The sequence below is a fragment of the Carcharhinus amblyrhynchos genome, chromosome 4 (genome assembly GCF_965287045.1).
Source record: "Carcharhinus amblyrhynchos chromosome 4, sCarAmb.v2.hapA, whole genome shotgun sequence".
In the NCBI taxonomy this organism is placed as follows: Eukaryota; Metazoa; Chordata; class Chondrichthyes; order Carcharhiniformes; family Carcharhinidae; genus Carcharhinus; species Carcharhinus amblyrhynchos.
This window is the reverse complement of record NC_137327.1, coordinates 44,429,099-44,454,577: the sequence shown is the minus strand read 5'-3', so window position 1 is coordinate 44,454,577 and position 25,479 is coordinate 44,429,099. Positions and strand designations below refer to the sequence as shown.

Here is a 25,479-nt window from a genome sequence, read left to right as displayed (position 1 = left end):
CTCATCTGCCCTTTGACAGCATATATGAGATTTGGAGCGCATGATACATTTGTGCAAACCTCCAAACATAGATTCTGTGAATTAATATCTTGTGGTCTGCATTGACAAACACAGGCAACGTCACAAATATCTACAATTTGACTGGCGGTGTTGGAAAATTGAGGACTTTTTATTAATTTGGCTGGAAGCATTTACAATATTTTATTCTTCATGACAGAAAATAAGGAAGCAAAAGTATCGGTGCAATCCCCAGTAAACCTTTCTTCAGACGCTCATTCCACTTCAGCAGTAAGGAAATGGAAAGATCTCAGATTCCTGAAGCAAGAGGCAAAGGAACTGCTCAATCACTTCAGCCGCCGAAACGTAGATGCACTAGTTAAGGTCATACGCAATGCTCTTGAAACAGTAAGAAAACGTATGCAGACTTCGCCCAAGGCCTATCATCAGGGTATGATTCTGAGGTTCATAGGGTTTGCCTGTTTGAGATATGTTCTGCCCCTTTTTTGATTTATAAATACTTTGATATGAATGATTTGGTGACTTTGGCACTCTTTAATTCAAGTCATAGAATATTGAAGCTTGAAGTAGTAAATCGGAAGCCTAGTGTTAAAGACATGTTTTACAAACCCATTGCAAGTTACGGAAGAAGCTGAGTATTGAAAGTGATTGGAGGAAATTACATAGCTGTCCTGACAGAAGTATGATAAGGCCTGTAACCCAGTCAAGGCTTCCGCGCTCGGAAAGTCATGCTGAATTATTGTGTTAGTTAATTTTTAAAGAAATTATGTGGTTGTTAGAGATTTTAGGGTGATTTTCCTCCTGTGTCTGCTGCAAGTGTAAACGGCAATGCAGGTGCAAAATCCCGCAAGATGTGGGAAACGAGATTCTACATAAGAACATAAGAAATAGGAGCAGGAGTAGGCCATCTAGCCCTTCCAGCCTGCCCCGCCATTCAATAAGATCATGGCCGATCTGAAGTGGATCAGTTCCACTTTCCCGCTTTCTCCCCATAACCCTTGATTCCCTTGTCTGTCAAAAACCTATCTACCTGTGACTTAAATATATTTAGCGAGGTAGCCTCCACCACTTCAACGGGCAGAGAATTCCAGAGATTCACCACCCTTTGAGTGAAGAAGTTCCTCTTCAACTCCGATCTAAACTGCCCCCCCCCCAATCTTGAGGCTGTGCCCTCTAGTCTTGCTATCCTTTCTAAGCAGGAAGAACCTCTCTACCTCTGCCCTATCCATCCCTTTCATTATCTTATAGTCTCTATAAGATTCCCTCCATCATCCTTCTAAACTCCAATGAGTACAGACCCAGTCTATTTAGTCTCTCTTCATAGTCCAACCCCCTCATCTCCGGTATCAGCCTAGTGAACCTCCTCTGCACTCCCTCCAAGGCCAAAATATCCTTGCACAAGTGCGGTGACCAAAATTGCACACAGTACTCCAGCTGTGGCCTCACCAGTGCCCTGTAAATTGCAGCAAGACCTCCCTGCTTTTATATTCCCCTTCGCTATAAAGGCCAGCATACCATTCGCCTTCTTGATCACCTGCTGCACCTGCAGACTGGGATTTTGCGACTCATGCACAAGGACCCCCAGGTCCCTCTGCACCGTAGCATGCTGCAGCTTTTCACCCTTTAAATAGTAATCCCTCCTACTATTATTTCTGCCAAAGTGGATAACCTCACATTTGCTAACATTATACTCCATTTGCCAGTTCCTCGCCCACTTGCTCAGCCTATCCAGATCCCTCTGCAGACTTTCCACACCCTCCGCGCAATTTGCTTTTCCACTCATCTTCGTGTCATCAGCAAATTTCATCACCCTACACTCAGCCCCCTCCTCCAGATCATCTATATAAACGGTAAATAGTTGAGGCCCCAGCACCGATCCCTGTGACACTCCACTAGTCACCAACCGCCAATCAGAATAGCACCCATTGATACCAACTCTCTGCCTCCTATTAGACAACCAATCCTCTATCCACGCTAACACCTTACCCCCAACTCCATGCACCCTAACCTTCTGAAGCAACCTTTTGTGAGGCACCTTATCAAACGCCTTTTGAAAATCTAGAAACACCACATCCACCGGTTCCCCTCTGTCTACCGCTCTAGTCACATCCTCATAGAAATCCAATAAATTAGTCAAACATGACCTCCCCTTAACGAGTCTGTGCTGCGTCTGCGCTATCAAACCATTCCTTTCCAGGTGCCTCGCTATTTCTTCTTTGATGATGGATTCAAGCATTTTTCCAACTACAGACGTTAAACTAACCAGCCTATAATTCCCTGCCTTTTATCTGCTATCTTTTTTATACAGCGGCGTAACATTAGCCATTTTCCAATCTTCTGGCACTTCCCCGGAATCCAGTGAATTTTGGTAAATTCTAGCTAATTCTAGCTGGCGAGATCTCGTTTCTCGATTTTCCCCTTGCCCCTCATTGGTGATATACATGATGTTTCTGTCCACACTGGGTGGGAACCTCATTTAAATATATTTGACTATATTTTGATATTATTAATAGGCTTTCCCACAATATGACTCCTCCTCACTAAATATCCAAACCTTGCTGGCATGACGTCACGTGATGATGTTCACAACAGGTATTTAAAGGTAGGATGCAGTTGAGAGGATCCTGCCTTAGGCACCAAGATATGTATAGCTTCTGGAGGGGAAAGTGACGTGCCTGGGCACTGCTGCCTGGCATTGTCCCAGCACAGGTTGACTCTTTGTCCGTAGGGGTTTGTGGGGATTGGGGAGTTTAATTCAGCACTGACTGGGGCGCTCTTTAAAGATGGTCCTTCGATTTCTGTGAAGTCGGCCTTGCTGGCTCTATCAGGCCCTTCAAGAGTGATGACATAAAGTACCCCCTCAACCCCTCCCGATTTCTTTGGTTCAGATTGGCTGGAATTTGGTCTGAAAACCCAGGATTTGGAGTGATACAAACCAGTTTTCAGTCAGACCCTGACACTGACAAATTATGGGAAAATTTTGCCCAGCTCTAATCATAAATGACAGTATACCTGAATTCAATTTTACCTGTACTGTTTGATCCTGCTCTCTTACCTATGACTGTTCCAGGCAAGATCCAGGAGGCTGAATTCTGTGACCAAAATAAATAAAATGTGATTAGTTTTAGCAGTATAAAGTCAGCACATAGATTTATTGGTGGCTATGCAATTAATTTGAGACACAATCAAATTAGCCATGACCCTACTGAATAGCAGAGCAGGCTTGAGGGGCTACTCCTGTTCCTGTGTTTGATGTTCCGACCTTTGTGTTCTACCATAAAGAAAATCACATTCTCATACATTTGTAAAAAACAATTTATGACAGAAATTTGAACATGTAAGATATTCAAGTATTCAACATGGTAATATTTAAAGCGTTAAATAAATAATCCAGCAATTAGGATTGAACATAAATTATTAGTCACATATTGGTGGCAATGCAGTGAACATTTTATCTGGTTTTATCTGGCTGTGTTTTCTGACCTTGCTCTGATTCTTTCAGGAAATTAACTCCAGCAGATCTAGAGTAACAGTGATAGGCAAGTATATGGGCTCTGTTTTGACAGGTTCTCTCATCTTAGATGCTAATTCGGACCACCAGAAGCAAATCTTCAGCTCAGTTCTCCATGTTGACATCTGCCTTGCCATACCTGATATTGTGCTGAATCCCTCCTTAGAAGAAATCCAGGGTATTTTGAATAGAATCTGTGACTGCATTATCAATGTTTCCAAAGGAATATCTGTGTGGAACAAGAGAAGAATGACAAAAGTATGTATTATGGACATTTTAACTCTTGCCTACCGTATAGTGAAGTTGGGCAATGCAAAGTAAATTTAAATTCCTTTTTAATCTGTGACATTTTTCATTAAGCTGCTTGCATTAATTGTTTGTCTAAATGTTAGAGAAAATGTTGTTATAACAAGTTTAAAGTGGAAATTTCTAGAAAATGTCAAATTGAACTCTGTGGAGATCAATGATGTAAATGCCAGCAGGCATGAAATACCTTCCTACTTATAAAGCGAGGTAGTGTATAGCATTAAAGAAGCCTCAGCTTGTGAACTTGCAGTAAGAGTGAAATATTAGCCATATTGTGCTATGAAAGCTACCTGAAAAAATACAGTGAAAAGCACTGATGAGCTGAAATGGCTGGTGCACCTGACAATTATTTACAGAGACTGAAATAATTTCATTGACAGAAAAAAATGAGTGACCATCGAACAGCTGAATTACAAAGAAATGAAAAAAAGAGTGATCGCCCCATTGATGTCTTTGTGGATTCTCATGAAGGCAATATAGCAGGTAATTTCCACATTAATGAATGCAGGTACTTGTGCTGCACCAAGACATGCGCAAACTGCAGCAATCACATTACTGACTGAAGGCACCAGGCTTGGAGATGCCTCTTAACTGGTTCCCTCATTTCCTCATTTCTCTTCACGTGCCAGCTCCAACTTGTGCAGAAATTCATAGTTTTCTAATAAGATCATCAGATCATAAATTGGCACCTAGAATGGGACAGTAGTGAATTTTCCTGAGATGTAGTTCTGAAATTTTGAAACTTAGCCAAGCAATCATATGGTCTCAGCCGCGAAAGCAAACATTTACTACTTCAGATAATGGATCCCACAGAAACTGGAAAAAAAAGGTTAGATCTTTTTATAAGCTACACCAGATGGCTAGTCAATTAAAGCAATCCAGGAACAGTTGGCTGCTTTTTATCTGCAAAGTGAAAGCTGCAGACCATTCTTTTCAAATTTTAAACACTGTGGACTGTTAAATCACTTTAGATCATGACACTAGAATTCACAAGCACTGTTTTCTTCAGTTTTGAATGCATTTTATACCTTTTCCAGTGGAAAAATTATTCATAGTACTCTCAACTCTTACACCATGCTGATCAACATAATGGTCAACTTACCTTTCCAGGGTGGAACCGTATGATTAATCACTGCAATAAAAACACATCTAATTTATAATACAGCATCTAATAATGACATGTGAGGTTGCCAAAACATTTAACACTTCCCTGGAAGAATATTCCCAACTTCTCAGCAGCTTTCTCTAACTCACTAACGAGTTGGGTTTTCAGAAGCCTTCCAAAATCTACCGAACCTAATGAAAATATTAGAGATAGGAAAAATGACTTTCTGCAAAGGCTGTCAGTGGTGGACCCTGATATCAAAGGGTTGTGAGTGGATTACCTAACCTCCCTGCCTGTAGGAAATTTGTGTTGGGCAATTTTTTGTTGGAAAATTAAATTTGGAATGTGAAAAAACAAAGTTTTGATGATTCCAAACTTCATTCCTAATTGTAAAATGACATGGAAATCCATCTTAGATTATTTGCTGTTTGATCCCATTGGTGTAGTAGGATACTGCTGTGTGTAAACAGCAATAGGGAGTGCATCTCAAAGTCAGTTGTTTATGCAGTATTTTTGGAAATCCTATGTAATCTGATAAGACACTAATTTGCTCTTCTATGACAGAATACCAGCAAAATTTACTGTCTTATTTTCATGTGCAGATAATGCTGTGCCAGATGTGGTTGCTGTCTATGCCCAGCCTAACAATTACTACAAGATAATTTCAGAAAATAAAGAGATAATTAAGCTGGTTTCTCTAATTTCATCATCTGCAACTTTATTTAGAAAGGTAAAATGATTAGCTTGGAAATTACTGTGAGTGATGTTTAATTGGAGTTGGATCTAATTGCACTTTCCAGTTAGTGAAACATTAATTTGTATGAGTAAAAACCTGTTAAAATAATGGGGAGGGAAACATGGTACGAATAATTGTAAAATAGCTGCTCATAGTAATTTTTCATTTGCTTGATATGTTTATTTCTGAAAGTCATTCCTAAAATGTTTTTTGATGGAACCTTTTATTTGAATCCCAGCCTTGTCTCAACCTCAATTTAATTAGTGGATGTGACAGATTTCAACAGATCTTGGCTGAGCCTTATGGGCGATTGCACAGCAATGAAATGAAACTTCTCAGGGGTGAAACCATGATCACGCAAGGGACGTGGTTAGCCCATTGCACTGGGAGTTATGCAGATGCCTGCAATCATGGTTTCCCTGAGCTAGGATAGTGTAATTTTGATTTTGATTTGATTTATTGTCACAGGTATTAAGATACAGTGAAAAGTATTGTTTCTTGTGCGCAATGCAGACAAAACATTCTGTTCATAGAGAAGGAAAGGAGTGCAACATGTAGTGTTACAGTGATAGCTAGGGTGTAGAGAGAGATCAATTTAATGCAAGATAAGTCCATTCAAAAGCCTGACAGCAGCAGGGAAGAAGCTGTCCTTGAGTTGGTTGGTATGTGACCTTAGATTTTTGTATCTTTTTCCTAAAGATAGAAGGTGGAAGAGAGAATGTCCGGGGTGTGTAGGGTTCTTAATTATGCTAGCTGCTTTGCCGAGGCGGTGGGAAGTGTAGACAGCGTCAATGGATGGGAGGCTGGTTTGCGTGGTGGATTGGGCTACATTCACGACCTTTTGTAGTTCCTTGCTTTTTATCTGCTAAGTGAAAGCTGCAGACCATTCTTTTCAAATTTTAAACACTGTGGACTGTTAAATCACTTTAGATCACGACACTAGAGTTCATAAGCACTGTTTTCTTCAGTTTTGAATGCATTTTATACCTTTTCCAGTGGAAAAATTATTCATAGTACTCTCAACTCTTACACCATGCTGATCAACATAATGGTCAACTTACCTTTCCAGGATAGAACCCTATGATTAATCACTGCAGTAAAAACACATCTAATTTATAATACAGCATCTAGTAACGGCATGTGAGGTTGCCAAAACGTTTAACACTTCCCTGGAAGAATATTCCCGACTCCTCAGCAGCTTTCTCTAACTCAATAACTTGGGCAGAGCAGGAGCCATACTAACCTGTGATATAAACAGAAAGAATGCTTTCAATGGTGCATCTGTAAAAGTTGATGAGAGTTGTAGCTGACATGCCAAATTTCCTTAGTCTTCTGAGAACGTAGAGATGTTGGTGGGCTTTCTTAACTATAGTATCAGCATGGGAGGGGACCAGGATAGGTTGTTAGTGATTTGGATGCCTAAAAACTTGAAGATCTCGACCCTTTCTACTTCATCCCCATTTTTGTAGACAGGGGCATGTTCTTCTTTACGCATCCTGATGTTGATGACAATCTCCTTCATTTTGTCGACATTGAGGGAGAGATTATTGTTGCCGCACCAGTTCGCTAGATTCTCTCTCATTCCTGTACTCTGTCTCATCATTGTTTGAGATCCGACCCACTACAGTGGTGTTGTCAGCAAATATGAAAATTGAACTGGAGGGGAATTTGGCCACACAGTCATAGGTGTATAAGGAGTATAGTAGGGGGCTTATGGGCACCGATGTTGAGGATGATCGTGGAGGAGGTGTTGTTGCCTATCATTAGTGATTGTTGTCTGTGAGTTAGGAAGTTCAGGATCCAGTTGCAGAGGGAGGTGCCAAGGCCCAGGCCAAGGAGTTTGGAGATGAGTTTTGTGGGAATAATGGTGTTGAAGAACATAAGAACATAAGAACATAAGAAATAGGAGCAGGAGTAGGCCATCTGGCCCTTCGAGCCTGCCCCGCCATTCAATAAGATCATGGCTGATCTGTCGTGGCTCAGTTCCACTTTCCCGCCCTCTCCCCATAACCCTTAATCCCCTCTCTTATCAAAAACCCATCAACCTGCTTCTTAAAAATATTTAGCGAGGCAGCCTCCACCACTTCAACGGGCAGAGAATTCCAGAGATTCACCACCCTTTGAGTGAAGAAGTTCCTCCTCAACTCCGTTCTAAACCGCCCCCCCCCTTTATCTTGAGGCTGTGCCCCCTAGTCCTACTGTCTTTTTTGAGCGGGAAGAGTCTCTCCACTTCTATCCTATCCATCCCATTCATCATCTTATACGTCTCAATGAGATCTCCCCTCATTCTTCTAAACTCTAACGAGCCTAGTTTATTCAGCCTCTCCTCATAGCTCAACCCCCTCAACTCCGGTATCAGCCTAGTAAACCTCCTCTGCACTCCCTCCAAGGCCAAAATATCTTTGCACAGGTGCGGTGCCCAAAACTGCACACAGTACTCCAGCTGCGGCCTCACCAATGCCCTATACAGCTGCAGCAAGACCTCCCTACTTTTATATTCAATCCCCCTCGCTATGAAGGCCAGCATCCCATTCGCCTTCCTGACCACCTGCTGCACCTGCAAGCTGGGTTTTTGCGACTCATGCACAAGGACCCCGAGGTCCCTCTGCACCGTCGCCTGCTGTAGTTTTTCGCCATGTAAGTAATAGTCCTTCCTACCATTCTTCCTACCAAAGTGGACCACCTCACACTTGCCAACATTAAATTCCATTTGCCATTTCCTGGCCCATTCGCCCAGCCTATCTAGATCCTTCTGCAGACTCTCCACACCCTCCGCACAATTTGCCATTCCCCCAATCTGGTGTCATCAGCAAATTTTGACACCCTACACTCGGTTCCCTCCTCCAGATCATCTATATAAATGGTAAAAAGCTGAGGCCCCAGCACCAACCCCTGGGGCACTCCACTAGTCACCATCCGCCAATCCAAATAGCACCCGTTGACCCCCACTCTCTGCCTCCTATTTGACAACCAATCCTCTATCCACGCTAACACCCTACCCCCAACTCCATGTCCCCTTACCTTCTGCAATAACCTCTTATGAGGTACTTTGTCAAACGCCTTCTGAAAATCCAGAAAGACCACATCCACCGGCTCTCCTCTATCCACTGCCCTAGACACATCCTCATAGAAGGCTGAGCTGTAGTCAATAAATAGGAGTCTGATATAAATGTCCTTGTTACTCTAGGTGTCCCAGAGTTGCGTGCAGAGCTAGGGAAATGGCATCTGCTATAATCAAGTTAGCCAAGTAGGTCAAAGCCATTTCAACCTTTGGACTAAGATCAAGCCCAGGAGTGGGTGTAATGCCCCATCCTGTTAGCTTGGATCTTGTTTCGATCAAGCCCAAGATGTGATAATACTTTTGTTAACGTTTCATTGCTGTTAAAATTCTCAAGTTTTTGGTTTGTCCTAGGGGCTACAAGAAATTCTAGAAAAATTCAGCAAGTACAAGCATATCTGGAGACAAGATCGTGAAAAAACTCTTGCAAAGTTTATTGATGATTACTCTTCACTGTCTGCCTTTGAATTCCAAATCACATTTTATCACAACCTGCAAGTCCAAATTCAAGCTGAACCTCGGGTCATATATATGGGTGCTCTTGCACTGTGCTCAGGTATTTTCTCCAAAGCTTAATTTATGAAATTCAGTGCTATGATTTTTGCAAAGATAAAAATCAATTAAAGGAGAAAAAAAAACAGTTGGACAAAGTTTTTACTATTTTAAGCATTTGTTTAATAATCCAGCATTTTGTTTAAAGTACAATTTTCATTTACACTTGTAAAGCCTCTGGAAATGTGAGTATTAAATTCAATTTGGCTTCGCATTAATTTGATGGCAGCAAAATAATAGTGACTGCTTCTTTCAATATTTAACATTGAATGTATTACACTTTTTAGCAAAGTATAGACAACAATAACATGGTTGTGATGCTGTAAAGAAGACATTATTTTGATTGCTTGTCTAACTCTGCTATATCACCTTTAAGTGAAGAACCAAATTGAGGCTATTCTGATAACATACAAGGTAACCTTCCAGTTGAAGGGAGGAAATATATCTAAAGGTTTTTCAAAATGACACATTTGAAAGAATTGCATGCCTTTGTGAAGGATTTAGATCCGATTGAGACAAAAGTTTAGCAATATTCTAGATTTCAGAAATAGCATTACAACACATCATTTGGAAATTGGTTTGCACTCAACTTCAATTTGAAGTTGACCATACTGAGACTAATGAGCAAGAGGGTCAATGAAAATGGTCATCCTTTGTCAGTAGGACACAATTGATGTCTCCAAGAGGCATTGTTCTGGCTACAAAAAATAATGAAGGTTGACTAGTGGAGACACCAACAGCAGAGAGCATGCGAGTCCAGATGGGGAGGGAAGGAACCAGGAAAATGGTTCAGGATGTGAATGGCAGTTTTTTTAATGTTTATATAGTTTATTGATTTATGAAACCCAATATACAGAGGTAATCAGTACAGCAGAAGCCATGAGGCTAGAAGCAAATTTGCCCATCTGTACGCAATTGCTTGCAAACACTTGGTCTGTTCATCTAGTCTTCCCTCCAGTTTTGAGAAGTGATTTTGCTAATAGGAGACATGTTCCATGTGAGCCCAGCCTGTGTTGCAACATAACCCCACACTGAAACAGCGAATGCTAATCCTCTCACAAGCACCGCACTTCCATGCTTGTCATGGAAGTCAGGACCAGCTTTGTGATGAGCTCACCTTGTTGCAATTTAGCAAATGCTCCGACCGGACAGAGAGAACAAGTTCCTGGTCAAAGGCAACATCTCTACTGCGTGCCCCTTTATCTTCAGCAAAACAAAATAGCACCTGTGGAGTCAAAACTCTTGCTCACGCAAGTAACTAAACAAATTGTTACTTATCTTTTTTATAACAGACTCAAGTGGCCTCTTCAAAGCTCTGGTTTAACTGCTCAATTTTGGCCAAGCCCTGAACTCAGTTAGATTTCCAATCTGCTTAGGTAATGGGTATGGGATTTCTAACCAGTTATAGTTCAATGCTGCCTGCTGAATGAGCTGAACATGCCCTATGCTACATTTTGCCCATCAGCTCCCTTTCCACACTTGGTAAAGGAGTACTGCATGGACAAATTCCTGATTGTTCACGTCGAACTAAAAAGCTCCTGTATACAATTAAAAAATATATAATTGCTACAGTTCTTTCTATTATCAAATCTGATGTCTACATTTATAATGGAACTGCCTCTGCAAACATGTTGGCCAAATTACCACCTTGCTCGCCCAGGAATTGGGGCGGGTGAGGTTCCCAGAACGGAAGTTTCTGTTGGTCTTGGGTGAGATTTTATGATCTCGCCGAGCAAGACCGTGAGCTCCTGATTGTATTGCAATTATATTCTCCCATCAGTGGAAATGCTGCATCACAGTTTCCAGTAAAATTGTGGATAGGAGGGCTGCAAAATTCAGGTGTACACTGCACACCCTCCCATTGTGAGGTGATACAACAACAGGCTGAGGAGAAGGAAGGGAAGAGACAACCAACTTAACCTCTTTTTGACCAGGTTCTGAATGATTGATTCATCTGACTGCTATAGTATTGGTCAACTGTCCCACACCTTGCATTTCCTGTGCCACAGACCATCATTGTGTCTTCCTGGTCACAATAATGTAATAAAAACAACTACAGAACAAACATTTCAAACCAACCTGATAAAACAAATCATCCAGTGTTCCATACCAAAGTCAACTAATCAAAGTCAACTAATTCTGTGTGCCTTTGCCTTTCATAGCACTCTTATGCAGTAACTACCCAAGTGGGTGCAGCATGGCTGGAGGAAGAATGCTGACTTTCAGTGTTTGAGATGGACGATGGCCTTGTAGGAAGACCATGAGCAGTTCTATTCTAGAAGGTCTAGCTTCAAACTATACTGCACCTTGGCATGGGAGGCACAGCCAGTGCTGGCTGTTATGCAATAGCACTGTCATTGGCAGTGGTGGAAGGACGAATGTTCGCTCTCCATGGATCCACTGTAATTCATACCCGGGGCATTCCTCAGCAATCTTTGTAATTTGAAGGATGACAGCTTTCTGGACCAACATTGGTATCCACAGCCATGATGGGGGTAGTCTGAGTTTGTATGCCAACAAGCTGAGCTTGCATGATATTGGCCTGAACTTTCACAGCACCACTCACAGAACCTGTACTGTAATAGATGCTGACACATTGCCAATCTGGGACCACATTGTAGTAGGGACACAACTATGGTAATGGAGTTGACCACCTTTCAATGTTGGACAGGATTGGCTCCAAACAACCTGTGATAAGTTGATGCCAGTCTCCTCCATGCTCCCTTGTAGCAACTGCAGACTTTTTGGTAGACCTGTTAGTGCACTAGTCATTTCTGTGTACATATCCATCAGCCTCTGTCCACAGAGTGCCCTAGCAAAGTCCTCCCCTAAATCCTCTGCAGTGGAGCCTCAGGCCAGCTAATACCTGCACTACCCTTGCCCCCTGGACTGGTAACAGGCCATTTATACCCAGTGATTCACCACGTGCAGATCCTGTCTATACATCTGGAAAAAAAAGGCACAAAGTGGGGTTGTGCAGAGGGGACAGGAGGGAAGTAAGTTGTGCATGTTTAGACCATAAGAGTTTGTTGCAGTTCAGTCAGGGAGCCTGAGTTGCTGTGGTAATATGTAGTTTTTACATGCATGTTGTAGTCTGGAGCTATGGATAGTGGTGCTGGAGGTTCCAATTCTTTATATTACTTGGCTGATCAAGAATCTCTTCTACTCTTATCGCTTGGCACTGGGTGTGTGTTGGAAAGATTTACAGTTAGGTACTCACCTATTTTGGCCATGCTGCAATGCAGCTTCCTTGGCCATCAATTCCTTGAATGGGACTTGACCAAAGAGCTTCTGACTCAGAAACAGGACACTACCCACTGCGCCACAAGACCATCTGCTTTGATTCTCTGCAGCTTGTAAATTAGAATAGGTTGTGTAATGTGGAGGAAGTAGGATGTGACAAGGAGGATTTGGTAGGATATTATGATGCTTTCAGCCATGCTGCTGGCCATGGTCTCATTCCAGTCATACCAATGGTAACAACCACCACTGTGGGGATAAGGACCTGCAATCATGCCTGTCCCTATTCAATGGGATACATAAGAACATAAGAACATAAGAAATAGGAGCAGGAGTAGGCCATCTAGCCCTTCGAGCCTGCCCCGCCACTCAATATGATCATGGCTGATCTGTCGTGGCTCAGTTCCACATTCCCGCCCTCTCCCCATAACCCTTAATCCCCTCTCTTATCAAAAACCCATCAACCTGCGTCTTAAAAATATTTAGCGAGGTAGCCTCCACCACTTCAATGGGCAGAGAATTCCAGAGATTCACCACCCTTTGAGTGAAGAAGTTCTTCCTCAACTCCGTTCTAAACCGCCCCCCCCTTTATCCTGAGGCTGTGCCCCCTAGTCCTACTGTCTTTTCTGAGCGGGAAGAGTCTCTCCACCTCTATCCTATCCATCCCATTCATCATCTTATACGTCTCAATGAGATCTCCCCTCATTCTTCTAAACTCTGATGAGTACAAGCCTAGTTTATTCAGCCTCCCCTCATAGCTCAACCCCCTCAACTCCGGCATCAGCCTAGTAAACCTCGTCTGCACTCCCTCCAAGGCCAAAATATCCTTGCGTAAGTACGGCGCCCAAAACTGCACACAGTACTCCAGCTGCGGCCTCACCAATGCCCTATACAGCCGCAGCAAGACCTCCCTACTTTTATATTCAATCCCCCTCGCTATGAAGGCCAGCATCCCATTTGCCTTCCTGACCACCTGCTGCACCTGCAAGCTGGGTTTTTGTGACTCATGCACAAGGACCCCGAGGTCCCTCTGCACCATTGCCTGCTGCAGTTTTTCGCCACGTAAGTAATAATCCTTCCTACCATTATTCCTACCAAAGTGGACCACCTCACACTCGCCAACATTAAATTCCATTTGCCATTTCCTGGCCCATTCGCCCAGCCTATCTAGATCCTTCTGTAGACTCTCCACACCCTCCGCGCAATTTGCCGTTCCACCAATCTTGGTGTCATCAGCAAATTTCGACACCATACACTCGGTTCCCTCCTCCAGATCATCTATATAAATGGTAAATAGCTGAGGCCCCAGCACCGACCCCTGGGGCACTCCACTAGTCACCAACCGCCAATCCGAATAGCACCCATTGACCCCCACTCTCTGCCTCCTATTTGACAACCAATCCTCTATCCATGCTAACACCCTACCCCCAACTCCATGTCCCCTTACCTTCTGCAATAACCTCTTGTGAGGTACCTTGTCGAACGCCTTCTGATAATCAAGAAAGACCACATCCACCGGCTCTCCTCTATCCACCGCCCTAGACACATCCTCATAGAACTCCAGTAAATTTGTCAGACACGACTTCCCCTTAACGAAACCGTGCTGCGTCTGCTCTATCAAGCAATTCCCCTCAAGATGCCTCGCTATTTCCTCCTTGATGACTGCTGCAGTTGTTTGTCATCTTGTGCTGCAAAAGAAAGGGGAGTGTGTCAGTGAATGTGATGCAATCTGCTTGTGTTATGTGGCTGTCATAGTTGAATTACTGGCAACATGTGCAAGCTTTGAGATGTGTGTGTGTGTGAGGCTTGCAGCAGTGCTAAATGTGTGAGGGAATGAAGTATGATTCTGATTCATGTTTGATAAAGATTATTGATTGGTGAATTGAACAGTGTGATCTGCTCCCCAGCCATGTAAAGGTGTGATATTTGAAGATACATTTACTCATATCGACCACCCGTAAGGCCATTGAACTTCCTTTGGCACTGCATCCAGTCCTTGGGGTTATATTGCTGGCACTGACGCAGTCAATGATGCAGTGTATTTGGCACCTGTTCTTGGAGACTATCCAACTTTGCTCCCAGGAGCATATAATAGCAATGTAAAAATAAAAGTTAGAATGTATGACTTTAAAGTAAAGATTGAATTATGTCTGTGTGACTGAGTACAATTATTCCTTTTTCACCTCACACTGAAACTAGGTCAGACTAAGGTCTGACTCTCCATGTTCAACACCATGGAAGATAGACTAAAAGATCATGGTGACAGTAATAGGACTACAAGTGACTTGATCTCATTCTTTCAATGCTGTTCAAACCCTCCTTATGTCTGTAAATATCAAAAATATTCTTTGCTGTGGTCATGGACATATGAGAAGTAGACTTTCTGCCCTGAGAAATCAGAGATTTAGTGATGATCTGATTTTATTATTTTAATGGTTTTGTATATCTTTTAAAAACAGATGATTTGAAGGTAGCCTTGATTGAAGAAAGCAGAGCTTGGATGTTTGAGTATTCCCACCACTGCAATGAAATTTATAGGACAAATCTGGATAATGTCTTGACTTTCGTAGAAGAAACTTCTAAGAAACTAAATCGCCCAGTCAGTGATATGGATGATATAAGAATAATCATGGGTTCTTTGAAAGAGATCCGGGAGAAACAGATTGACATTGATTTACAGATTGGACCTATTGAGGTAACATTTTTTTCCACTTTTATTCAATCATCTTATCACAATAGTTATTTGTTTGCAATAGTTTTAGGTAATAATACATATAAAATAGTAAACTTCTAAATGCTATCTGGTCTTTTCACCTCTACCTTAAAAGAATCAACCTAACTTGGCAGGGTGAAAATCCCTGTCCAATGACATGAAAATGAATTATTCTGAGAGACTGTTATGTGAAAGAATTTGCAAAATTTAAAGCAGTTCCTGGAGAGTCCTGTGTTTATTCCATTAATTTACCCATAATTCTCACAGCAGAGGCTGTTCTGAGGCTGAACATAATGCAGACATTTTAGATTGCAATTCATCTATATTTATAGAACCATAGAATCCATCCACAGCAGAAACGGGCCATTTGGCCCATCAAGTTTTCTCCACCTCTCTGAAAGAGCATCCCATCCAGGCCTTCCCCTCCATCCTATGCCCATAATCCTGTGCATTTACCATGGTTAATCCAACTATCCAACACACCTTTGGACACAAAGGGGCCAAGCTTCCTAACCTGTACATCTTTGGACAATGAGAGGAAACTGGAGCACCTCAAGGAAACCTATGCAGACACAGAAAGAATGTGCAAACTCCATGCATAGTCACCTGAGGCTGAAATCGAATCCTGGCACTGAGAGGCAACAGTGCTATCCACTGTGCCACCATGCACTATAATTGACCCTAGATTGCTTTATGCTAATATTGGTGACAAAATTTTAGGGCAGTGTTCTGCTCCCCAGAAGTTAACCTAACTGGTTTAATGAGACAAAGTTAACCACTCTTTTCTTACTCTGATATGATGTTTAAAAACAGTACCATGATTTATATTAAATCTCCTTCAACTGCACATTAAAGGGGATATTCTCCCCAAAAAATTCTAAGTGTCAAATTCGTGTAAAAACTGGAGTAAATCATGTTTGTTTTCAGCAGGAGTTTTAAACTGAACCTCCCGCACTCTGTGCATTGCAGAGTACACTAGCGTAAATCATGTGAAAGATCAATGGGCGGGACCTATTCCCGTTGAAGAGGCTGGCAGCATGGTGCTGAGCAAGCCACTTCACATACACCGATCTGTCAGAGCAGAGATTGGTGTGTGTGCGCAGTGGCCCCGCTCTGCCGGCCTCCCGATTGCTGGGCAGCTCAATCACAGGCCAGCCCCACAACCCCACATTTCCAGCCTTCCCACCCCCATGGCCTGATTGCTGGCTCCCTGAACATGTCTGGGCCAGCTTTGAAATCAACCCCTCCATTTCCCCCCAACACCACCCAACCAGCCCCCTGCAGACCTGATCTCCAGAAATGCAGTTCAGTGGGATGGGAGAATCACTCCCTATATCTTAAATGTGGGAAGCTAAATAACATATGAAGGAGAAAAGAATAAAAGGATGTGTTGACAAGGTGCAATTAAGTAAGATGGCTGGTGGCTTAAGTGGATCGTAAACACTCATGGAGCTGTTGGGCTAAATGGCCTGTTTCTGTGCTGTAAAATTATATGTAACATGTATATTGAAACCTCAATAGGCTGATGGATTAGCAATATTGTTCAAAGACCTCAAAATCTTCAAAATAGTGCTAACAATCCCTTGAAGTTGCTTAACTTAACTGGTTGGAAAATCACTTTTCATTTTGAAACAAATTTGATTAAATTGTGTTTGCTTTTGCAAGTTTATTCTTGGCATTCTGCAGTTAACTGTAGGGACAGCTTTGAAAGAGCATGACATGTCAATGAGAACACTTGTCAGGTCATGCTGGTAGAAAATAAAGAAAAAGTTAACAGTAAGACAAAAAGATGCATATATTGAAAGCAGTTTTTTTTCTTTATTGACTTCTCCTTTAAAACAATGCAGGAATTTTTTGCCATGTTAAATAAATATGAAATCCAAGTAGTGAAAGAAGACTCTGACAGAGTGGATACATTGTGTTACACGTGGGAAAAGCTCCTTTTACGTGCAACAGAAGTACAGAATCATCTCATTTCTTTGCAACCTTCATTCCGTGCTGAACTAATCATTGATGTTAAAACATTCATAGAAGATTCTAATACATTTTGTTGTGACTATGAGAAGGTAATATTAACGCTACATTAAACACAGGTTACATTCCTGATAAATGTTTGACCTATTCTGGCTTATAAATCTTTTAAGTGAAATGATAAGTCACTAAATGACTAATTGAACTTTCTTGGCTCATGCATAAGTAAAAATAAACTAATTAAAATGTTAATTTATTTTAGAATAAGAGGTTACATATTTGCACAAAACTCATATAGTTTTAGTTTGAAAAGCAAAATAACTGCAAATGATTTTATAACTATGCTTGTCTCCAGTTTCATTGCAGTAAAGTGTCAATAGAAAATTAAGTCAGTCTTTATTATATTAAGGATTTGCTTTGATGTGGATTTTGCTCATGCAGTGTCTGCCATTCCCTGTGGTCCCATTCATTGCAGTCATGCAATGTGAGTTCAGTACATATTCGATAACATACTGATGTCGACTTGAATTGAATCAATTAAAAGAACACTCTAGGGAAGGCTCACTGAAGTAGCTGTCCTTATTATGGAAGAAAATGGATGTAAGATTTCACAAACAATTTTCAAACATTGCCCACAGGGAGGACAGTATATTTGCAGAATGTAATTGAAATTGAGAAATGGCAGTGGAGCCAGCACATCATTAAATGTCATTACTGAAGTGTTAAAATCAGTATACAAAAATGTGAAAAGTTTGTTGCTTTTCCAATACACACAATTGCTATTGGATTATGAAAATGGAAGTCAAGAAAAAAACCCACAATGAATAGAATATACACCCCCCCCATCCCCATCAGCCCATGTAGCTCAGTGAATATATACATGTTGTGGTACAAGCCAGGAAGATCGTGGGTCTCAGTTTTGCTTTGTGCTGCGTTAGCTGACCTTTGATGAGCTTGCAGTAGGGATTTCACATTTGGCTCTCTAATTCTGGTGTGCAAGTGCTCTGTGAAAGTTTCTATTGAAAATTACAGTTGTATGGATGTGGGTCACAACAGGATGTGACTTGAGTATGGTGTGACTGCATAGTTAAATAGTTTCGCCATTCAATACTGAAAATTTTATTCTTCTGCATCTAATATTATGTAATGATTTCACTTACTAATGTAATGTAACCACTTTTTGAGAACAATAACCCAGAATCTTAAAGAAGATATCCTCTCACTTACTGATTCTATTGAAAGAGCAGATGTTGTCATTTTGTACAGTCACCTACTGCCATACCCCCACCTTCTCCTCATAATCCTGCATATTCATCCTTTTCACGTAACAGTCTAATTCCCAACTAAAGCATTCAAAAGGGAATTAAGTTAACTGAAAATGAAGGATGTGCAGGGTTATAGGGAGAAGGCAGGGGTGGGTTGCTCATTTAGAAAGTCAATGCAGACACGATGGGCCAAATGGCTGCCTTCTGTACTGAAACAATTCTGTGATATGAACATGTTAAGTAGTATTATTACAGAGTATAATAGACTTCTATTCCATTTAATGAAAATAAAGTCTTCAAAAATCACTTGGTGCTATCCAGCACTGACCCCATATGAATTTTCTTGGTAACTGGGGGCATTTTATTTACATAGAATTAGCAGATGCTTACGACAGTGGTCACAATCTTGTGAAGCTCTTGGATCTGGAAGTGAAGTGGGCATGGGCAATTAATTGTGCAGGAGGTCAGTTTCTCGATGATGGGATGAAACTATGGTATTAAGCTGTCAATGGATTGACAGCAGCAGATCAAGGTTCTGATTTGCAAGTGTCAAGATTTCCTTTTTAATAGATTTGATAGATTTGCATATCTGACAGCTCCTATGACCTAAGTGTTTCACAAATGCACTGTCTTGCAAATGGTACAACTTTCACACCATGAAGTAGCTTCCACAAATACAGTCCACATGTTCCGCCTGATTCTGAAGCTTGAAACCCAAACTCCTGTCTGGCCACCTTCTCCAATTGCATATTTATTTTGCTTAAAGCTCCAATGAAAGTCAAGTGCACAAAATGAACTCGCTAAGGTTCCTTTGCTAGTACTTTCAAAACCCACAAGCACTACCCTCCAGAAGGACAAGAGCAGCAGATACCTGGGAACACCATCACCTGGAGGTTCTCCTCCAAGTCACTTACCATCCTGACTTGGATATATATCATCTTCCTTCACTGTTGCTGGGTCAAAATCCTGCAATTCCCTCCCTAACAGCACTATGGATGTACCTACACAATAGGGACATCAAAGGTTCAAGAAGGGAGGGCTTCACCATCTTTTCAAGGGCAACTAGGAATGGTCAATAAATGCTGGCCTAGCCTGCAATGCCCACATCCCGTAACTGAATTAAAAAAAAACGTAGTGCCATTTACACTTGCAGATCACTGGAGATCTTTCATCCTTTTTCCAAAATAGACACAGTTTTGCTTGCGGACACAATAAGCTACTAACTTCCACTGCAATCTCTGTCCAGGCTGCTTTGATCAAGTGGGAGTGTTTCCTGTAACCAGTCCTGGAAAGCAGGACCTCCAGCTGTTCCCAGATGATTAGGAGGAGAACATGCAGGGAAGCAGTGCTGAACCAAGGGATCATTTATTGTCTGCATTGAGACACGATTGATGATGGTAGCAGCAGTAGTTTTCCACTGGCTGAAAAAGTGTTAATGCCTCCAGAAGAACAGCCACACTGATAATTCCATTTGCAGGGAATGAATGCCTCTCCAGGTGCCTTTTTAAATAAGGGACTTGAACATTTAACCTTCTCGACACTGAATAGCTAACTGGCCAGCCGTCCTGCCTATGAGCAGAAGTGTCACGTATTTCTGGTCCTGCAGTAGTCCTTCCATCCTTTTCAATAGAGAGGCCCCATGCAGCCTGGACTCTCTCCACAAGAAGCAGATGATCAATTAGTTATTTATCAGGTGCAGTGATCACAGAACTTGTTCATACTTAACTGCTGCTTGCAAGTCATGTTTTCTATTCTTTGTTGACAGATTACCTAAATATGATAACCTCATTGCTAACAGAAGATTCTGCCATTGTGTGCAAATCTCATGCACCTTGCAAATCCAATAGAGGACAAAATCCCAGAAAAAGTTGTGATTTGGTATATTCAGATCCCTGGCATTCTGTGTTGGGTCTACTAATTTCCCTTTGCAGTAAAAATGGGAGTTCTTTGGAATTCTTGATGAAATTTAAGACTGTCTTTCCCTGCAGGAGTTTGTTTTTGTCATGTCTGCCAGGATTATTTCCTGTTTTCTTCACTTTCCTTTTTTTTTGCTAATGCAAAACCAAATCCTTTCTTCCATTCTTTTCAATAGGGAGGCCCCATGCAGCCTGGACTGTCTCCACAAGAAGCAAATGATCAATTGGTTATTTATCAGGTGCAGTGACTGCAGAACTTGTTCATGCTTAACTAACTGCTTGCAAGTCATGTTTTCTATTCTTTATTGACAAAATATCTAAATATGCTTGTTATTTATAACATAAGTAGAATTTCGGGAAGGTGTAATTTTGAAAGCAATAATTTTATTCATGGAGTTTTAAAAAAAGTGTATGCCCTCTCTAATAATGAATCCTGTTACACTTCTCGATGAGTCACTTAATTGATATAATGTTGAAATGTTTGCTTATATTTGTTTGTTTGCCCAGTATTGGCTTAAGGTTGTGTACTATCAATTTGGAAAAACCCATGAGGGTTCGCCTCTGTGTATCTACTTTGGTCATTGCTCCCATGAGTGAGAAGCAGAGTAATTAAGTAAACTAAGTGGATTCAAGCCATGTCAGTTCATTCAAGTAATTGGATGTTATGTCAGTTCATTCAAGTAGTTGGATGCTTACCAAAGGGCTTAAATGAATCTGAATTGAAGTGAGATGCTGGTGATTAAAAGGTGCTTTTAATGTACGGTACATAGGGTGGCACGGTGGCACAGTATCACAGCATCAGGGACCCGGGCTCAATTCCAGCCTTGGATAACTGTGCAGAGTTTGCATGTTCTCCCTATGTCTGCATGGGTTTCCTCTGGGTGCTCCGGTTTCCTCCCATAGTCAGGTTAGGTTGATTGGCCATGCTAAATTGCCCCTTAGCCTCAGGTAGATTAGCAGGGTAAATGCAGGGGATTACAGGGATCAGGCCTGGGTGGGACTGTGGTTGGTGCAGGCTCAATGGGCAAAATGGCCTCCTTCTGCACTGTAGTGATTTGATGATTCTATGACTTTGGTGTAATTGAAGAGGTAGGGAGTGCTAGTATTACCTCCGCAAATAAAGTAATAAAAGTGCACAGAACCCATCCTATTGACAATCATTCTGATTAACCCTTTAATATCAATAAAAGGAGCAAGAGATATATTTTTTAAAAATGAAATCAGCCAAAGTTAAGTGAAATGTAAACTGAAAACATTAAATAATTTTTCATCTCAACAGTTACCTACTTTCCCTAGATAAGATTGATTACATCTCCAACTTTAACAATTTTATATTTTAAGGACTGTGAAGTATTGGCGTGTGTCTTCAGTTATTTTTGGTAAAATATTGCAAATTTCTGTTCTGAGGGAAATAGAAATGGTTGACAAGCATAGATTTCTGAACACAATTTAATTGTGGGGTGTTTGTTATGTCAATCTAAGCTATACAAGTTGCAAGTTTAATTAGAAGATATCCTATCAAATCATTGCAGAATCGTTTTGACAACCTCTATCGTAAATTCATCACCTACACGGCTGGCGAGGAACTCTTTGGACTGTCAGTTACACAATGTCCCCAGTTGTTGGAGATAAAGAAGGAGCTGAACCTGTTGCAAAAACTTTATAGCCTCTATAATAATGTTATCAACACAGTGAATGGCTACTTTGACATTCTCTGGTCTGAGGTGAACATAGAGAAGATAAACGATGAACTTCTGGATTTTCAAAACAGGTTGGTTAGATGTATGTATTCTACTGAGTTTTCAACTGATGTTACGCAACTCTGTGATTTCATTTTTAATGATTACGCGCATGCAGAACGATTCGGGCAATTATTTTCAATTGTCCCAATTACTTCAGAAAGCTTTGTATCAGAATTTCCTTATCCTTTTTCAGATTGTCTGCTGGGATTGAAGCTTGGATATAAATACATTTGGGGTTGGGAAAAACTGAACTACCAAAGTGCAAAACCAAAGAAGCAGCCTGGGAAATGTCCAACATGAGTACTATTGGTATTGCAAAAACACACATCCCACTGTTTGATCATTTTGGCAATCTTCATCACAAATTCATCAGTGGCACAAGGTGTTTGATTAGCAAAGTTTCACAACTTTTTGAAATGTTCAAAGTTAAGAAAACACTGAACATGATGAAATCAGTCAGAGAGGGAGGGGGTGGGAAGAAGGGAGGGATTGCTGATAATTTTTTTTGATTCCGATTCACTTTCAGTCGGCCAGGCTGGTTGATTGACGTAGTTGCAAAAGCTTGAGGGTTGAATTGATTTGAACTGTAGGATAGGGTTTATTAGGAATAGGTTTGGATGGAAGTCAGTATTTTTGATCTGACAAGATTTTAACATTATCTACCCTCAATGGACAACATTTGCCAAACAATCTGAGTGTGCTAAGAATTAAACTGATAACCAATTTAAGATTATCAGTGCATATATTAATACACAGGATCCTGTCCTTTGCAGATGGAAAGAACATGTACACATATTGCACCATTTTCAACTAAACAAGATGGGTGACAACTATTCTTTGGTTCATTTCCTTGGGCAATGCCTTAACCAATCAGAGTCAACTTGCCTGGTTTGAATTCAAACAAAAGTTAACTGTCCATCATCAGTTAACTGGTGCATTCTCTATGGCAATGTCTCTACCAATCATCAACCAATCAGCACTGTCTTCTCATGCAACGTGAATTGTTTTCTCTTTACATTTGGTATTCTTGCAAATTGTTCAGATGAGTGCAAGATGAAAAACTTCAACAGCATGGACCGTTTTAGCAATACTTAGATAAAAGTATTTTCTTCGTTTGAGCAGTCTATATTGTAATATCAAAGGCAGCTACCTTTTTCTGTATTACTTGCTGGGGTCCTACACTGAGGTTTATTGTCTGCTGATACTGCGTGGGCTTTTCTGGTCATTCCACCTGGTGGGATCGTCTTGTTCTGCCAATGGTGAGTTTCCGCGGGTTCCCGACAGTGGAGGCGCGAACAAAGGGAAACCCCGTTGACAGAGGCAGGACAGGAACTGGAGGCAGAAAATCCCAGCCATTGACTAATTCTGCTGATGAAGTTTATAATGACTTTTCAGACAATTGTGTTTCATACTTTGTCCAATAGTATGTTATAATAAATGTTTTTTTTTAGTTATTTGCTCTTGAGATGTGGATACCATTTAAGGCAGAACTTGTTGTTAATTTTGGTAATGCTGAAGGCAATAATGCGATTAATTCTCATGGGGATTTGGATCTTCCCCACTCTCTTCTTGAGAAGAGATTCTGACTGGACTGGGGTGGCTAGTTCCCTTCCTTGAAGGGCAGAAATCATTTCTTCATTGCCAGATAGAACATTTAATAAAGACGTTGGCCTAGAAAGTGTGTCATAATCATGGTGCAGCACACATCCAATGTGTTCAGCAGCAGTATTATGCAAATTGGTCAACCAGCTTCAACCGTTTAATGTCAGTGAGCTGTGGCATCACAGGTAGATTGACAGTAACACAGGGATTGTGTGGTTTTAATGAAAGAATAGGGAGGTGGCAAGCAGCACTTGGTAGGCTTAAGGTAGAGTCTAAAGGGGTAGAAATACTCTTCTTGGCTTCCCACTGAAGCAAATAAAAAATAGTTAAAGCCTCTTTGGATGACAGCCTCCAGCAGTCCATTTAAGATACCTTTGGCTTGGCTGCTGAGAATCCAAATAAACTTTTAAATTTTTTTCATATGAGATGTGAACATCACTGGCAATGCTGGCATTTATTGCCCATCCCTAATAAATGCTAGCCTAGCCAGCAATGCCCACATCCCTGACAATGTGGAGGTGAGTTTCTTTCTTGAATCACTGCAATCCATGTGGTGTAGGTATACCCATAGTGCTGTTAGGGAATGAATTCCAGGATTGTGATCTAGGGATGCTGACAGACCAATGATATATCAATGAGTAGTATGATAATTGACCTGGAGGTGGTGGTGTTCCCATTGTGTCGACAGCCTTCATCTTTCTTGATGGTATACTTTGTGGATTTGAGAGGTGTTGTCTAAAATTCCTTATCTTTTGAGGTCATTTGCAATCAAATTGTGTGAAGGGGTTTGGAGATAGTTGATAGATTTACAGGTGAAAAAGGTTTCATGCCAGTTTTAGGTATCTGCTCTGGATAGTGATGGAGGAGCCCTAATTGTTTTGATGGACCACACAGCACCTATCAGTTGGGCCCTTAGGAGCCCATTTTATGTTTGTATAGTTCAATTTGTTGGTCATTTAGTTGAACTTTCAATTTGATTGGGATGGAAAGGGGGCAGTAGCAGTTTGGCCACTGGCGTGCTGCCTTTCTGCTTTCTCTTTTGATTGACTTTCAGGGGAAAATTGGACTGGGTGTGTAACAACCAGCTGATCGCTACTTCAAAAATGTCAGCTGAAATTTAAAATACATTGTTAATTGATTTTCAGAAAAGTGACAATTGAAAAGTAATCCATTGTTTTTGTTTCATCTCAACAACTTACTAATGAGTAAATTTGAAAGTCCACTTCCTAGGTGTGCCCTGTCAGAAGTATAGTTTGTGTTGGAGCGGATTACAGCATAATCAGTATTGGAGTAACTGCATTTCAGGTGTCGTAAATTGCCTCGAGGTTTGAAGGACTGGCCGGCCTACCTTGATTTAAAGCAGACTATTGACGACTTCAGTGAAAGCTGCCCCCTGTTAGAGATGATGTCCAACAAGGCCATGATGCCTCGTCATTGGCAGCGTATTGCCCAAGTCACAGATCATGACTTTGATGTTGACAGTGAAACATTTAAATTGTCCAATATTATGGAAGCCCCACTGTTAAAGTACAAAGAGGAGATTGAGGTGAGTCTTGATTTGTAGAGATATAAGAATTTATGCTATTAACTATTGTTATGATCTGGTTAGGGACTGTCAATATTTAAAAATAAATCTGAACCAATAGAACTATGCCACAGGATTTCAATTTTTTAAAAAACAAATGTTATTGTACAATGGTCAGTTTATTACTCAATTTAAACAATAAATTCAAAAGTTTTTTAA

The 25,479-nt window shown here is 41.1% G+C and overlaps 1 protein-coding gene across 1 annotated transcript in view; it reads left to right on the top strand.

Moving 5' to 3' along the window:
- LOC145342419 (dynein axonemal heavy chain 5-like) overlaps positions 1 to 25,479 on the top strand; it is a 230,601-nt gene that overhangs the window by 51,170 nt on the left and 153,952 nt on the right. The window contains exons 20-30 of the mRNA XM_080187984.1: positions 218 to 448; positions 2,723 to 2,742; positions 3,620 to 3,787; positions 4,216 to 4,318; positions 5,543 to 5,670; positions 9,089 to 9,290; positions 14,986 to 15,221; positions 17,087 to 17,305; positions 20,568 to 20,630; positions 21,924 to 22,162; positions 25,041 to 25,281. Coding sequence (XP_080044110.1) covers positions 218 to 448; positions 2,723 to 2,742; positions 3,620 to 3,787; positions 4,216 to 4,318; positions 5,543 to 5,670; positions 9,089 to 9,290; positions 14,986 to 15,221; positions 17,087 to 17,305; positions 20,568 to 20,630; positions 21,924 to 22,162; positions 25,041 to 25,281 — 1,850 coding nt within the window. The remainder of the gene's footprint in view (positions 1 to 217; positions 449 to 2,722; positions 2,743 to 3,619; positions 3,788 to 4,215; positions 4,319 to 5,542; positions 5,671 to 9,088; positions 9,291 to 14,985; positions 15,222 to 17,086; positions 17,306 to 20,567; positions 20,631 to 21,923; positions 22,163 to 25,040; positions 25,282 to 25,479) is intronic.